Source organism: Pithys albifrons, chromosome 1 (assembly GCF_047495875.1).
Source record: "Pithys albifrons albifrons isolate INPA30051 chromosome 1, PitAlb_v1, whole genome shotgun sequence".
Taxonomy (NCBI): Eukaryota; Metazoa; Chordata; class Aves; order Passeriformes; family Thamnophilidae; genus Pithys; species Pithys albifrons.
In genome coordinates this window covers 81,269,937-81,286,577 of record NC_092458.1, presented here as the reverse complement: position 1 = coordinate 81,286,577, position 16,641 = coordinate 81,269,937, and the positions used below count along the sequence as shown (strand labels likewise).

At 38.0% G+C, this 16,641-nt stretch overlaps 1 protein-coding gene across 7 annotated transcripts in view; it reads left to right on the top strand.

The window, feature by feature from the left end:
* The window catches only part of DLG2 (discs large MAGUK scaffold protein 2), a 1,023,852-nt gene that overhangs the window by 117,467 nt on the left and 889,744 nt on the right, over window positions 1–16,641 (top strand). For all 7 annotated transcript variants that reach the window (XM_071556365.1, XM_071556356.1, XM_071556345.1 and 4 more), the window contains one exon: window positions 3,293–3,435. In XM_071556365.1, coding sequence (XP_071412466.1) covers window positions 3,293–3,435 — 143 coding nt within the window. The remainder of the gene's footprint in view (window positions 1–3,292; window positions 3,436–16,641) is intronic.

The following is a 16,641-nucleotide window of genomic DNA, read 5'->3' as shown; positions in this document are numbered from 1 at the left end:
GTGTCTTATCCAGTTCTTACTCTTTTTCTAAATAATTTTTGTTTAAACTTTCTTTGAAAAAAGTGAGGTAAGATTGAGCACAACTCCAGTTTAAGCCTAAATGTTTTTTTTTTAAACAATAGTAAAAACCCCAAAGACTTTAGACTAAGATGTGTATTCAGCTTTAGTAAGGAACAGTGCTTCCTGATGTATCTATAAAGATTAGACCCTGCCTATTCAGAAAGCAAATGAAGTCATGAGTGATATACTTGTCTGTGGGCAAGTACACAATGATACTGATATGTTCTCTGCCATGCTGATGTACAGAAAATTTGCTTTCCCACTTCCCCAGTGATGGAGTTATCCAAAATAAAATAAATCATGGTATGTTTAGAATTACTTCTTATTAGAATATATATCTAATTTCTTGTCTGCAATTTATATAGCAAAACTGACAAAATTTTTTGGCTAGGCTATTGGGAGAACAAGCAGAATTTATTAAATAAAGTTCATAATCTCTTAAGAAGTAAATGAACAATTTTTTTTGGACTAGAAATCTAGTGAGATTCACTGACACTTGAAAGAAATTTGAATTAATTGCTGAACAAAATGTTTTGAGCAGTATAGAGACTTGGACTGTTTATCTGAAAAGGTATTTTATGCTCACAAAGTTCTTGAGTAGTACTACTGCCATTTCTAAATGAAATCTGAACTTGTTTTCATGGAAGGGAGGGAATATAGTGCCAAGAAATAGTAGATACAGATTTAATTTGTGTAAGAAATGCCCCATCTCTGGAAGTGTTCAAGGACAGGTTGGATGGGACTTGGCCCAGCCTGGCCTAGTGAAAGGTGTCCCTCCCTATGGCAGGGCAGTTGGAACTGTATGATCTTTAAGTCACTTCCAACTCAAGTCTTTCTATTATTTCTATGTTTTCTATGATAGGATTTTAATATTTTTGTTGAATTATTTTCCTGTAAAACCCCACTGGGAGACAGACTGTATTTTGGTCATTTTACATAACAATGACCATGCGCTCATAATTAGTTTTTATGACCTTGGCTCTAAGCTTGAATCTACAGCTTCTTGTTCCCATAATCTTCTTTACACCCCTTTTTCTATCCTCAGTAGTGTTCAATTTTCCCCTCCTTCTATGATTGTACCTCTCACGTAGTGAAGATTACTCGATAGAGCAGGTTTTACTCAGAGCAAATTACAAATCCTATTTTCTGCTAACCTTGATTGACTGCAGGTTTCTGGCTGCCCTTGTTCCATAGAAATGGCAATTTTAGCTTATAGAATAACAAAGCAACCAGCTGAGTGAATCCTCTGTGCATTCTTCTGTGAACGCATAAGAACACTGAAATGCTCTTCTCTGCACACCAGTGATCATTATTCCAGTGAAAGCAACCCATGGCCTCAGCAGAATAGATAAGGACCTCTACAAAGAGGCTGAGGGTTTCATACTTATTTTGCACATGTGCATACACATGCAAATGTGACTCACACATCATTTTAAAAGAAAACACTAGGGCAGGACAGGCTTTAAAGATAGGGTGAAAGCACCATTCTGCTGTTCCTTGACTGACTACTGTCAACCCAATTAATACTGTTATAACGACAGTGATGCCAGCTGAATGCCACTGCCAGAGGGCAATTTCTAGCTTATTTCTGCAAAGTATTTATCTAGAGATAATTACATATTAACCTGATACGTTTTACTTGCATTTGCAATACAAATTGACCTGGCATCAAACTATATATTACAACTATTTGCAATTGCACTACGAACATTCAAAATGACTGTAAAAAATTCCCCACATCAAGAATGGAGGAACCTCCATTCTCATTGCAACTTTCCTGTAACTTTTAGTTTTTAAAGTAGGTTTTAGTTTTAATGGTGGACTTAAATGTTCTTTGTAATATGAAATATAAATTCTTCAAATTTGTGGGTGAAATAGAAGTTAGTGTGGCAAGATGATTGGCTTTTTCTCCCAGGCAACTAGCAATAGGATAAGGGAAAATGGCCTCAAGTTTTACCAGGGGAGTTTCAGGTTGGATACAAAGATAATTTTTTCACTGAAATGGTGTTCAAGCATTGGAACAGACTGCCCTGGGAAGTGGTGGAGTCACCATCCCCAAAAGTGTTCAAAAAATGAGTAGATGTGGAACTTCACAATATAGTTTATTGGGAGTGGTGGTATTCTGTCAAAGGTTAGACTTTATGATCTTTGAAGTCTTTTCAAACCTTACTAATTCTCTGATTCTTTTCCAATTGTACATGACAAATAGAGTACTTAATGAGTTGGAAAGCTGTAAAAGAAGTTAGAAGAAAAGTTCAATTGTTACTAAAGAGAGGGAAATGATTCTAGAGACCTGGCCAGGTACTCAATGTGAGGACAATCACCAACTGCCTAAAAAGTCTTTACTTTAGGGTTCCAAAGTGTATCCAGGTAGATGCAGTCTGTTTCTTTCTTGTCCACGAGAAAGTTTGCCCATTGTTATTAAGTAAAATAACATGAAGTTTATTTCTTCTTTGGTAATTTAATTACCTCTGTTACACCATATGTCACCTTTTGTGTGGACTATCTGACTAAAAACTTCTTGCCCAAGGAAGGGAAACACATGTTTTTCTCTCTCTTTAGGTCATTATTTGCACAGATTTCAGTAAAATTGTTTTCACTGCTAGATCTTGTATACCTGATCATGCCCCATGGAAATAACTGTGATAGAAAAATCTGAATATGATATTAGGACCTGGCTTTTTGCTTACTCTTGATTGAAACCAAACATTAACCAGCTCCTTCTGAATGGCAAAAGGTTGAAGTGATGAATCCACAGAGTCTTCTTGCAAGTTATGCTCTCCACTTGAAAAAATTCCCAAATGCACCTGCAGATGAGGCTGAGGGTAATTTAGGTTCCTTGGATGGGTGTCAACAGGTTTCTTTAAAGGTATTTTATATCTGCAAATTTCTAATTTACTGGTTAAAACAATCTGGGACTTGCTTCTCCCTGTATAAGAGTCTGTTCTGCCTGTATTATTCAGGTGTGCATGTAACATATTCTTTGCATTTCTTCTTATAATGTTGTTCTTCAAGCTATTTCTAAAGACCACTTTAAAGTGTCAAAATGCCTAAAGAATCTCATTGAAATTTCAGAAAAAAAGCCTTGCATGTTGGTGCTCTTTATTAAAATGTAGTACATGTTTATCATTATGATAATAATGGATAAGCTTGTATTGGCTGAAGGAAAACACCAGGGATTCAAAGCCAATAAGGCAAATAATGTCTTTTACTTGTTCCTCTTTACAAACAGATATTCAAGAGTTTTATGAAGTGACACTGCTAAATTCCCAGAAAAGCTATGAACAAAAAATAGAAGAAGCAAATCAAGTTGCAGAGAAATGGGAGAAGACAACAACTGCTACAGACCATGAAAATCTGCAGAAAAAACAAGAGGTAATTTAAGAGATTAAGAATTAATATACGTATAAATATTGAGACGTCTCAAACCTGAGAAAAGCCATGCAATGGTGTATAAAACTGAAAGGTTTGGTTAATTAAGGAATTAGATTAAGATGTGAAGGATGTATACTGTTATCCCTCTGACCTTGCTTTTGACATTAACTTCTTCATCATTTCAATTGCTTTCTGTCAAAGGAAAGGTAAAAACCTTTTTTTTTTCTCATCTTAGTGTACTTTATCTGATTCTTGGTGTCTGAGAGTACTCCCAAAAGAGAATATATCTTCCCTACTTGTCCATAAGCACTGAGATTATCAATACTCCAGTGATTATATCCTGTGTAAACATGTTAATAGGACTTTTCTATTGCTGGGACAGATATTGGGCTGAACTTTTCCATAGTCCACAGATCAATCAAAATAGTCTCTTTATGAGGAACAGATATATAGAAGAAAGTTATATGCTTTTCTCCTGTAGACAAAGATTCAAAACCTTTCTCTGTCATCCCTAGCTCTAATCTGCCTTTGCCTGCCTCCAGATTATTATGAACTAAATTAGTGATCTAAACTAATTGCTTACCCCCACATTTGTACTTCAAAGACAAAACAAACCCCACAGAACCAAGCAATGGAGTGCTCTGTTCTTAAACAGTGAGACAGAAATAGAGTGGGCATGGACTGCAAACTGCAAATCCCCAGACCAAAATCAAAGATAAGGAAAATGTTTACAAATTTCCATTGTTTTTATGGTAAGAAAGGCATTTCAAGTTTTAAAGTGTTCGAAAGAACTTCCCATAGGCATGACTATTTTTAAGAGCTTCCCTCCTTTTAAAAAAATGTAAGATCCAGAAAGAAATTGTAGTTCTACATGACATTTTAGTTATGATTCTTTAAAAAGATAAATCAGAATTGCAGGTGGGTAGAACAAAACTCTCTGAAGAAATGAAGAAATTTATTGTAAAAATTAATTAGCAAAAGAAGCTTGCAGAATTAATGAGAACAAGCGTTCTGGTTTCGAGTGAAATCAGAACAAATGAGTCTTAACATTAATGTAGGATATATCCCATGAATGATTTAACATTTTAGTCACAGTTTGAAGGCACAGCCAGCTAATATCTATCTTTTTTTTTAAGATCACAAATCTGTATGCTATACAATGGTGAAAGTATATTCCAGCCTGTTATCTCTTGAAGCATCTGACAAAGACAGTGGACAGACTCTCTTTTTGTTCCAGCCTCATCAAAGTGTTTGACCCTCAACCTCATTTTTCTTAAACTCATTGCTGTCTGAGAAGTGTGCTGCTGGTCTTGTCTAGGGAAATTTGAACTCTAAATTCTGTGCTAAGCATAATGGAATATACAGAGCTAACTTGAAGCTTTCCTCATTTTACCAAAATGATGTTCTGATTTAAAGGAAAACAATAGAAAAATGTAGCATAGAAATGGAATAACTATTTCAAGCCAGAGTGCTGGCAGTCAGACTCCAGGGTACCCTCATTTTCAGATGCGGTGTCTGTCCATAAATTTCATCAATGTAATGGGAGAGCAAAATATTTAGTCCCTTTAGAAATCATTTATGTTTTAAGGGGCCAACTGCAGGCAAAGGAGACTGGAAGTATAGGCTTTTGGTTTTTTCCTTTGGATAGCACAACATCCAATTCAGCACTTCCGAGTCAGAACTGATTAGCACATGCTGAATGTACCTACCAGCTGCTGTACAAATCCAATACAGTCCTTTGGTCTCTGTGAGAAATTAGCTTATGAAAAAGTAATCAGGTAATCTAATACATCACATAAATTCTTATTCATGGTCCATTCCTTATGGGAAATGATGGTTTTGTACTTTCCTTTTCCATCCTCAATTATATGTCCCAAATTTGGAAAGAAAAAGTCTCTGCTCTTTCACAGAATCATGAATCAATGAGTGGTTTATGTTGGAAGGGACCTTAAAGATCATCTGTTTCCCCTGCCTTTGCCATGAACTGGTTCACCTGCTTCTAGACCAGGTTGTTCAGAGCCCCATTCCAACCTGGCCTTGAATGCTTTCAGGACTGGGGTATCCACAACTTCTTTGGACAACCTGTTCCAGTGTCTCTTCACCCTCACAATTAAGAATTTTTTCTCTTATATCTAATCTAAACCTATCCTCTTTCAGTTTAAAGCCATTCCCCCTTGTCCTATCCCTATATGTCCTTGTCAAAAGTCTCTCTCTCCAGCTTTCCTGTAGGCTCCCTCAGGTACTGGAAAGCTGAAATTAGGTCATCTCCAAGCCTTGTCTTCTCTATGCTGAACAATCACAGTTCTCCCAGCCTTTCTTCATAGGAGAAGTGCTCCATCCATCTGAGGATCTTTGTGACCTCCTCTGCACATGCTCTAACTGGTCAATGTCCTTCATGTGCCAGAGCTGGACACAGCCCTTTACAGTAAAAGCCCAAGGATAATCAATTAGTCCAGAGACCATCCCTCTTTCATGCCTTCCCCTTGAAACCTTCCTCAGCTGTCTGTATGTTATTTTTCCATATAAGTTGGTCCTTTTTCTGTATTTATTTTCCAATTTTAAGTGTCGATAAACAGGAAAGCACTTTTTACTGTCCAGGTAAGGCACTCTGTGACCCTTCCTTTGTATTGATGTATTTGCTTTTCTGGAAGCGTAGATTTTTAGATAACAGAGAAGGTGTTAGGTTGGTTTTTTTGCAATACAGTACAAATCTGCCACCTTGCATCTATGATAACCATAGTGGTTTGTAGCCAACTGCTGCTAAAATTCAGAGCATGCTGGAACTGGATCTACATCACTTATAGAGATGAAAGGGTTGTGACTCATTCAATAGTCTCTCATTGGTCTCAGGGAGTGCCTGAGAAGAGAGACATTTCCCAGACTCAGAGACAGTAATTTTGAATGGCCTTTGCAAAAGCAAGTGAAAAGTCCGTGGGATATAAGGGCTTATAATGTATGTCAGAACCAGTTGCATGCATGTTTTTAGCATGAATGACCTCACATAGCACCCTATGGGTGCAAACAATGGAATTAACAAAATGGGTTTTAGTGATAATTACGGCTTTTTTTTCTCCATTTTGTTTCTACTTGTGTGCTTCTAGCTAAATTCTGTGCTATTTAGGTTCTGACACTGAAGAAGCTCCTGAACCACATGAAACTGATAAATGTTTAGGTATGGGCTATGCATTTAAACAACATATCCTTCCTTTTTGCTCCATTGTTAATGGCTTTGTTGGTCATTCAAGTAAACAGTGACATCATTGTTTGCAGTTGCAAAATGCAGTATTACCTACCATCACATTATTAATGCATTTCACCCTGTACAGAAACTAAATATATGTGGCAATGTCTCTGGCAGAGCTGTAAATATCATAGACCAAAATAATTTAAGAGAGTGGGTGTTAGTGCAGAGGAAGAAAGAAGAATATCTATGAATGGGCTTTTTGTGTGAATTTATCTATGTTGTTTTCCATCCTGTAAATATGACTTGACCAAATCAACTTAAGTTGGTGGATAGTTTCAGAATCAATGAAAGTTTTTGGGCCAAGTTCAGTATTCACTAGAAATGTTTATTAGGTTCTATTTGCAAAGGCTCTTTTTCATTTCATACATTCATATAGGAAGCAGGGAATGTGACATATTAGGCACTAAATGAAAAAGTCCAATGGAGTTCTTCATGATGTAGGAACTCTAGAGTATAACTCTGAAGAAGGTCTAAACTATCCCTGTTTATTCTCTTGCCCTAGGGCAGATCAACTGCATTTGAACTGCTCATGATATGTTTGTCTAGTCTTTTCTATAAAACTTCCCATAGTGCAGAGTCAACAGTTTCTACAGGAAACATCTTTCCTCCCTGATAAAAAGTTTTTCCTAATGAAAACTGAAGTTTCTCTAAGTGCAATTAGAATCCATTAGATCTTGTTCAATTAGCAGCAGACAAGAAGCACAGTTTATTCAGTCCTGCTCCAAAAAAACACTTAAACATATCACAGAATCATGCAGAATCTTAGAATTTTTTGAAAATGGAAGGGACCTTAACGGTCATCTAATTCTAACCCCTCTGCCAGGGCCAGGAGCAACTTCCACTAGACCAAGTTGCTTCTCCAAGCAAAGACACCTCCAGCTTGGCCTTGAGAACTTCTAGGGATGGGGCAGCCAAAGTTCTCTGGGCAACCTGTTCCAGGGTCTCACCATCCTGATCATGAGAAACGTCTTCCTAATACCTAATCTAAACCTGCCCTCTGTCAATTTAAAGCCATCACTCCCTGTCCTGTCTCTACACGTCATTGTAAACAGTCCCTCTTCCTACTTTCTTGTAGCCCTCTTTAAGCACTGAAAGTCCCCACTGAGGTCTCCCTGGTGCCTTCTCTTCTCCAGGGTGAACAACCCCAACTCTCTTAGCCTGCCTTCAATAGGAAAGGTGCTCCAACTCTCTGAGCATCTTCATGGCCTCCTCTGGACTCACTCCAACAGATCCACATCCTACTCACGTTGGGGACCCCAGAGATCAATGCATTACATGCCCTCATAACAACAAATGCTGGGGTTTAATGAAAAATCTTATCTTTTGGGATAGAAAATATTTAGTTGTCTTAGACTCTTCTCAAAGGAGCTATACTTAGAGGTGTGAAATGTTTTAGTTTCCAAAACAAAAATCCTTGCGGCACTGTGGAAGGCAATTAGTGTTGACAGCACAGTCACTGTGTGTCTATTTCTATGTCTCCAAGCATATAAAAAAATTCTGGAAACTACTCTGCAAAATTTATTTATTAATGAAAATACTAACTCAGATTGGGGAACTGCAGGTGTGGATTCTTTATTGTTCTGTGTACTTCTTGAAGGACTGTATGTGAGGTTTGAGAAGAGGGATTAAGAACTGAGTCACAAAAGGGAACTGGGTATTACAGTATCTGAGTTATCTCACCATGTGAAGATATCAGTTATGCACCTTATCTTGTGCTGTACTTCATGGAGACAAACTGTTGTTCAGAATTAAGGTCCACAAACACAAAATACACCTATAATCTAACAACTAATAAATTAAAAAAAAATGGGACGATGTCATTACCTTAAAATCTGCCTCATTATGATGTTGATACCTTATCCTGATTAAGGTTCAGAATCATGATCCTGTAAACAATTCTGTAAATAAAATCATAGCTAGATGTCCCCTGTAACATATGTAAAGGCACTGCTGACACAGTTTTTCTTATGAAGAAGCTATTTGGTTAGGATGTTTTCTGAGTATGTGGAAATCCATGTTCAACACCCTTCTAGACCAGAGTGGAGCTGGTAATGCTTCTCTTCTCACCCATAAGAGTGCACTATGAATTATAGTGGTGGATATTATTTAGCTTATTCTTGTTGGGATGTTGTCCATTTATATGGAATAATTGGGACAGAATGCTGTTGCATGACTCTATAATGTAGAGTTTATAATTATTACTGCTCTGATGAGTATTAAGGTCTAGCATGTTTTGTCTTGTTCAGCATACTGAAGGGTGGAATCCTCCATCCCCAGGAAGGACACAAACATCAATGTTGAAAAGTCATAGATGCAAGCCTCTTCTCCTTGTTTTGTCTCCACTCTTCTGCACCTCCCCATTGTCACCAGCACTTATATCCAAATCTGGAAGGGAAAGAATTTAACAGAAAATGTTAGGAACCCCACTTCAAATGCCCACTATGCAAGGCACTGTCACAGCATTTCTTTTAAATTGCATTTCGAGGATACAGGACACTGTGTTCAGTGGGAGGGTTGGTGACATGTAGGGGAGGAAATGTGTGTGGAGATCACCATACTGAGCACATTGTGAAGGTTTGCCAGGAACAGGTGGTTGGTGGATGCTGACAGTGCTTAGACATTGGACTCATCAATACAGTGTAGACAAGCTCATTTTGGGAACGAACAAATGCCAGGTACGTACCTTGAAAACATTGCTCTGTGGAGGTGGTTCTAAAAGATATGCCTCCAGAGTTTCTGAGGATCAGAACAATTTTTAAGCTGAGTCATTTCAAGTTGCAGTAATAAAACATCTGCATTGGCTTAAGCCAAGCAACTCTTATCTTGCCCATGTAGCCTGGTGCCTGTCTTCCAGTGGGGGCCAGGAGCTGATGCTCAGGGAAGAGTATGAAAAGATTAAGCCTGTATAATAGGTGCCCTAGCTGTTTTGCAAGTCTAATCTTAATTTGTTTGGACTAGATCACAGAAAGTGCTCAGTGCTGGGAAACTCAGCATTACCTTATTTTATAAACATTCAGCATGTTATTCACTGCAGCTAGCATGCTGACTGGGGATGTGCCCAATCTGCTGCTGGAAATCATGAAGACAGGGTTTCTTTGTAATTTTGCCTCTGCCAAAGGTCTTCGTTACTTCTTTGGACCAAGGTTTATAAGGCCATCATTCACAGCTTGAAAGCATTTTCTTGAAATTAGGACTCTTAAATTGTCCCTGTTGGAGAGAGAAGACTGATTTCTTTTCACAGGATTGAACTGAAAGTGGTTTAAATTCAGATCTTCCACTGCTTTGAAGAGTGCTTTCTCCTTTCCCATGCCAAAAAAGTCTGAGAAAAGATATTCTCCATCTCTGCTGTTTGTGTAGCTGCATTAGTGGGTTCCTGGAGGCTGAGAGTGGGTATGTAGGTCTGAGCCTGGCTCCTCAGCTTAGCAAATGGCCACTAGCCTGGAAAAAAGCTTCCCTCTCAGGACTCTGCATTGCATTAAACAGTCACTAGGTAAAGGATGTTTCTTGCTCAAGCATTATGTAGATAAATACAATTAAAACTGTGAGATGTTCAGAAAATACAATAATGAAGCACATAAAAGTACCTAGATGGGGTTATCCTTCTGGTAAAACAAAAATTGAATTGCTCTTTATCTATGATAATAGTAATACTGCTTGAAGCTGCAGGCTTGTGTTCAGCTCCAGATGCTCATTAAAAGACATAAATTTACCCTTGCTTTAACCTCTATTTTCATTAATTTGGTCTTCAGTGCTGCTTATTTCTGGTCAGAAGCTTTTTGACCTTTATCCAGGGGGAAAATTGAGGTGAAGGAAAAGAACATTCTGCCATTGCACTTACATATAAATCTGGTAACCAAAGGTCTGTTTGTTCCTGTGTCATAGCATGAAAAGGCCATTTACTTATAGGGCATATGGTGCAGATACCTTTGGCATATTGAATGACAATTATGTGCAATCACTGTGCAAATTTGGTCATCACACCTTGATCTCACAAGCACAATCTTCATTCGGCTCAGTGTGAGATCATTGCTTTGACACAGTCCCCAAAGATTCCAGTTCTTCATTTCATTCCTGTTCCATGCATTTCTTATGTTTAGAGGCTTGCTTTGCAAATACAGTAAATTGCAACATTCTAAATGAATCCTATTTCTGTTTGCTTCAGGAATGCCTGCTATCCTTGTAGCTGGCTATTATAAACACTCTAATTGCTTCTCTGTCCTTTAAGTGCTGGCTTGTTAAAAGTTCCAGTAATAAACCCCTTACTTAAAAATCTTCTGCCTGGAGCAATTAACAAACCATTAATCTATTTCACACTAACAGCTCATCTGAAAAACGTGGGCCTGCAAAATCCTTCTATATGTGCCTATAAAAATTCAGTCTCTTCTCTAGAATTTTGTTTGTTTTCTTTGTTTGTAACTTGGTACTGCTTAATTTGTAGGGCTTGGTTTACTCCCAGGAGCAAAATCTGATTCTGTTTAAGTGATTATATTTAATATGCAAGTGTCATTAGGTATGATCAACCGTAATGTTTCATTAGAAGTATTCAAAACATTGAGTTTTATGCATCTGTTTCTTCACTAGATTTAGCTTCTATGGTATGCATTTATCTGATCAAATGCAGTTTTGTGTCTGTGGGTTGATTTTGTACCAGAGCCAATTCCCGTATAATTCTATTTGACACAAAGCTCTTCTTCAAGACAGGAGTGGTCTTTTTGAGGGGTAGAGTATATATGACATCTTGTTATGTGTTTTACTAGTCATTATCCTTTTGCACCCAAGGATCTGTAAAAACCCTAACTAGATAATTGTTGAACAACAGTGCTGAAGCTTGATTCCATGTTCTTTTTTGTTTGTTTTTTAATATAGAATAACTTTCAATTTTATATTTTTATGCATTAATAAGGTTTTCTTTACTTGCAGATATTATTTTATACACTTGCTTTCTTAACTTGGTTGACTAATGTTTAGATATGGGTAATTGCAAAGTCACTGTGTTATTAAACCCCTTATTTATGACTACCTGCAGCTAAATGTCTTGCCCATACTGGGTATCCATGCTGGGTCTCTATTTATAAATTTGTTATTTGTTCTGTAGCTTGTCAATAACTTGAGTGCCAGCGCATCTGTTAAATGTCATTTTAAAGTTGCTTCTGAGTGTGTTTTAATGTGGTCAGGCCAATGTTTCAATTTTAAACTAAGTTGTGTCTATGCAGAACAATGTCATCCTGGGGACAGAAATGTTCCAGAGTGCAGTATTCTGGCCTGCATATCCCAAATCCCTGCAGGAGAGTTTTCTGAGGAAGTTGTGATGCTGAGAGTAGGGAAAAAATCCATGCCATGCCACTCCCTAAACAGGCAATTTCTGTCCCACTGGAAAAGTGTTGGAACTAGACATCATTCTGCTTTTGCCAGCAACCTGTGTTTGCATAGATTAACTCATGCTCACATAAAAAAAGCCTTTTCCTTTGTTTCCGCTCACTTTTCTGCAGTGCTGTGTAAAGGGATCTGGTAGTCCTGGCCAATGGCAAGTTGAATATGAGTCAGCAGTGCCCTGACAGCCAGGAGGGCAAACTGTGTCCTGGGGGGCATCAGGCACAGCATCTCCAGCTGGGTGAGGGAGGGGATTGTCCCGCTCTTCTCTGCTCTGGTATAGCCTCACCTTCAATATTGTGTGCAGTTTGGGGCAACACAAGATAAGAAAGACATTAAGCTGTTAGAAAGTGTCCAAAGGAGGGCAACGAAGATGGTGAAGGGCCTGGAGGGGAAGCTGTATGAGGAGCAGCTGAGGGCACTTGGTCTGCTCAGCCTGGAGAAGAGGAGACTGAGGAGAGACTTCATTGCAGTTACAAGTTCCTTGTGAGGGGAAGAGGAGAGGCAGGCACTGATCTCTGTGGGGACCAGTGACAGGATCTGAGGGAACAGCCTGAAGTTGTGTCAGGGGAGTTTTGGGTTGAATATTAGAAAAAGGTTCTTCACACAGAGGGTCTTTGGGCACCGGAACAGGCTCCCCAGGGAAGTGGTCACAGCACCAAGCCTGACAGAGGATACATGCATCTAGAAGCTTCAAGAAGCATTTGGATGATCCTCTCAGGCACGTGGCGTGACTCTTAGGTCTGTCCTGTGCAGGGCCAGAAGTGGGACTTGATGATCCTTGTGGGTCCCTTCCAACTCAGGATATTCCATGATTCTATGATTTTATTTTAACACAACCATCATATTGGTGTGCCTTGCATGAGTTTAGAGGATCCATCCTTTCTGACATGGAAATTTGCTTTAGTTTGACAATAGTTTATTTAGCTTAATAATTGTTTTCTACTTACATTTGTGGGATGAGTCTGGGATCTTGGTATTAAACAAACTAAACCGGATCAGCAATAATGAAAGGGTCACATCCTCCCCAACAGGTTTATTTGGTTTTACTTTTTTTTCACATTTATATATGTGCCTATCAAACAAATTCTAGGCAGTTTTCTGATCTTGATTTGTTGTTTCATCTGCAAAGGATTGGGAGCAGGCCAGAACAGCTGTGAAGGACCAGAAACAATAATTTTCCCCAATGAAAATGTGTCTGAGTATTAACCAGCATACAGAATTAGCCAAACTTTTAATTAAGCATTGAGACTCTATTATGATAAGCTTTGAGGTCAGACTATTGTGTAAATTTCACTTCTGTATACCAAGGTCAAAAATGATAGATCTAGTTTGAAAATATCACTTGGCAAAAAGCTCTTGCAATGTTAATGTTTTTTTTTCTAAAATAATTTCCCTAAACCATGATGTGTTCTAACAAGGGAATATCAGATTAGTTTGAAAAAATTACTAATATAAAAATATCAGAATGTCCCAATAGGCTTCTTCCAAAGCTAGCCATTCCTCTGAAGTGTATGTGGTATAATTCATTGTTTCTAATAAGATTATGAGAATTTATATTTTAACCACCTGCAAAAACAAACACATCAACTCTTAAAAAATATGCTTCTTTGCCTTATAAAGCTGTAAGGGTTCTGTAAAATTGATATTCAGGGATAAATGTACTCTAGTTGAGATTCACTCTAAAAATATTTCAGAGCAATTTGTCTCACTTACACATTTATTAACTCTAATTCTTCACTGATCTGAGCAACTAAGCAAAATAATTCATTGCCCTCCATGTGCAAAGGACACAGGTCTCCATAGAGTTGTTTAAGAGTCAATTATATATTTCTGCAGTCTACGAATATTTCTTTATTAAAATGCTTCTTAAACAGTTACCAAGAATAAAGAAGACCCCAAGACTTCTGGATCATATAAAGGTCACACTGGGAGTGATTTCTTGGACAGATCCATGTATCTTAATTCAGTAGGATAAATATATATGAAAGAGAAAACATCCATCTTCTTTTGTTTAGTTTTTTTATAAACTGGAACAGATACCTGCAGGTTTTAGCAAATAGTAAAATAAAATCCCTGAAGTAACAACCTGGGAAATTAAAGGGAAGCTGTCAAGTTGATAATATAATTTCTCTCCATGTTTTTTGTGTATAATACAGTTCCAAATAATAGTACTAGAAAACAGCACTTTATGCATTTTCAGCTCGTACTTTACACGTTTGTGCTTGATTCTCACTTGTACCACTTATATCTGAACAGGTTATACTGAAATCTGCCCCTTTTTTAGAGATGAGACAATTTACTGCTTGTTTGTCTTTATAATATTTAGCTGGATCATGAATTAAGCATTTGTCTAGACCTTTGTGTACTGTGAAGGAGTGAATTTCACCCGTTGACATTCTCCTTCTTTTCGAGCATTTTTATAGAGGTCACTTTCTTGGCTTTTTTCTCTATTTTTCTTGCTATTGGAAGCCTCTGTTGACTTCCACCTTTCCACCATATCGACACCACTGTTTTTCTTACTCTTAAGGTTGGTCATGGCCTCTTTCCTCTCTGCATGTCTGCTCCTGTACATCACTAGATCTTGACCTCCACATTTGCTTCTTCAGCTCTTCAGGACATATTCAGTGAGGAACTTTCCTGGCATTGCCACTTTCAGTGCACAGAAATCCTTCTCTGAGAGCTGTGAGACTATCTCATTTAATCTTTAAAATTGTGTTTTGTACCAAAAGGCATATATATGGAGGGATTTTTTTAGCTCAGTAGTTTCAAGTGGTCATGGTGTCTCTTTCTGATTAGAGAGAAGACAAAAAGCTGCTGTACAAGCTGGATTAAAAAATTGAATTAGCTGTAACAAACATAGTGGATCTGAAGTCCATTTTTTTTTAAATTCTGGTGTAAACAGCAATGGTAACTTTTAAATTGTTGTTGGTTCATGAACTGCTAAAACAAGTTTGATCTGTGTGTTTTGGAATTTGTAAATAAAAAGGATTGAAAGGATCTGCTGAGAGATTTCAGGTCAGTCCTTGCATCAATATTATGTCTTCTCTCACATGGTTTTTGGTGTTGTGATACTTTCTAGAAAACCAGAGGTAACAAAATAGACAACTTTGTGTTTTCCTAAGGAGTACAAAGATTCATGACAGACATATTCCTTCACTTATGTAATCTGTATTCTTTTTTTGAGACATCTTGTACTTTTTTGACAGTAAATGCCCCCAGCACACCCAGTAGCATTTTTCCTAGGTCAGCAGCAAGCCTGAAACTACAGATTTCAGTATTCAGGATGTTGGATAATTTTTTGCTTGAAACAGTTTGTCTTCTGCAGTTTACGTGTATTTCTTAGTGCTGCTTCTTAATTAAGGATCACGTTATTTCTTGGCTTCCTTGTTTTTTTTTTTTACCATCTAGGGGATGTGTCTGATATACACAGATATCTTTGCACTCATAGTGGACAATTCTGTTACTTTTGATGTTTAGGATCATCATATATTACTCTTCACTGGAAATTTGTGGTGATCATCTTAATCTTGGACAACCTCCTTATACTGGTGTCTGTTCTACGGAGAGTCGTCACAGAGAGAGGACTGATGTGACATCCTTGCTCAATGCTGAGCAGAGAGGAGTGCTTGAGTTGTAGTGAATTTGGAAAACCAGTCTTTGTGCCCAGCTTCACAGTATTTTGTTGCAGCCCAGCCAAAAGACAATGAAGGCTTGGATTGTCTCTGTGAATTGTGATCAGGATGTTGGTCCCTGATATTCAAAAGATTCCTAGTTGACTACAGCTAAGAAAACAGACATTGTGATGTTTCCAAACTGTGAAGTTATGGCACTGATTAGTGGTGTTTGTCTTAGTAATTGAACTGCATTTTTTGCTAGTAGTCTTTAAAAGTGCAATATTAGAATTTACTGCCTCTTTCAGGGGCACCTCTTTTAAGCCATGTTTTACTAAGTACTGCACAAAAATGTGTCAAGAAGATTATCTTGCCTACCTTCAGCTCTGTTTATAAGCTAGTGAAATGTGAAGTTGACCTGGTGGTAGCAATAATGCAATAGGTTGTCAAGAATGGGACTGCTGTTGTGGTTTAACCTGTCAGGTAGCTAAACACCACCCAGCCACCTGCTCACTCCTTTGCTTCCCAGTGGGATGGGGGAAAGAATTGGGGGAAAAAAGTAAAATTTGTAGGTTGAAATAAAGCCATTTGACAGAACAGGAGTGGAAGGGAAAATAATAATAATAATAATAAAGAATGTGAATACATAAAATAAGTTATGCTTACCACCCTCTGACCAATGTCCAGTCAGTTCCTGAGCAGCTACCCCTGGCCAGCTTTCCTCCCACTTTACAGACTGAGCATGATGCCATATGGTATGGAATATCCCTTGGATCATTTGGGGTCAGCTGTCCCAGCTGTGTCTCCTCCTAGGTTCTGGTGCCCCTCCAGCCCTCTCACTAGTGGGCTGGTGTGAGAAACTGAAAAGTCCTTGACTTAATATAAACACTGCTTAGCAACAACTAAAACATCAGTGTCTTATCAACAGTATCCTCATCCTCAATCCAAAACAAAGCACTGTGCTAGCTTCTAGGAGGA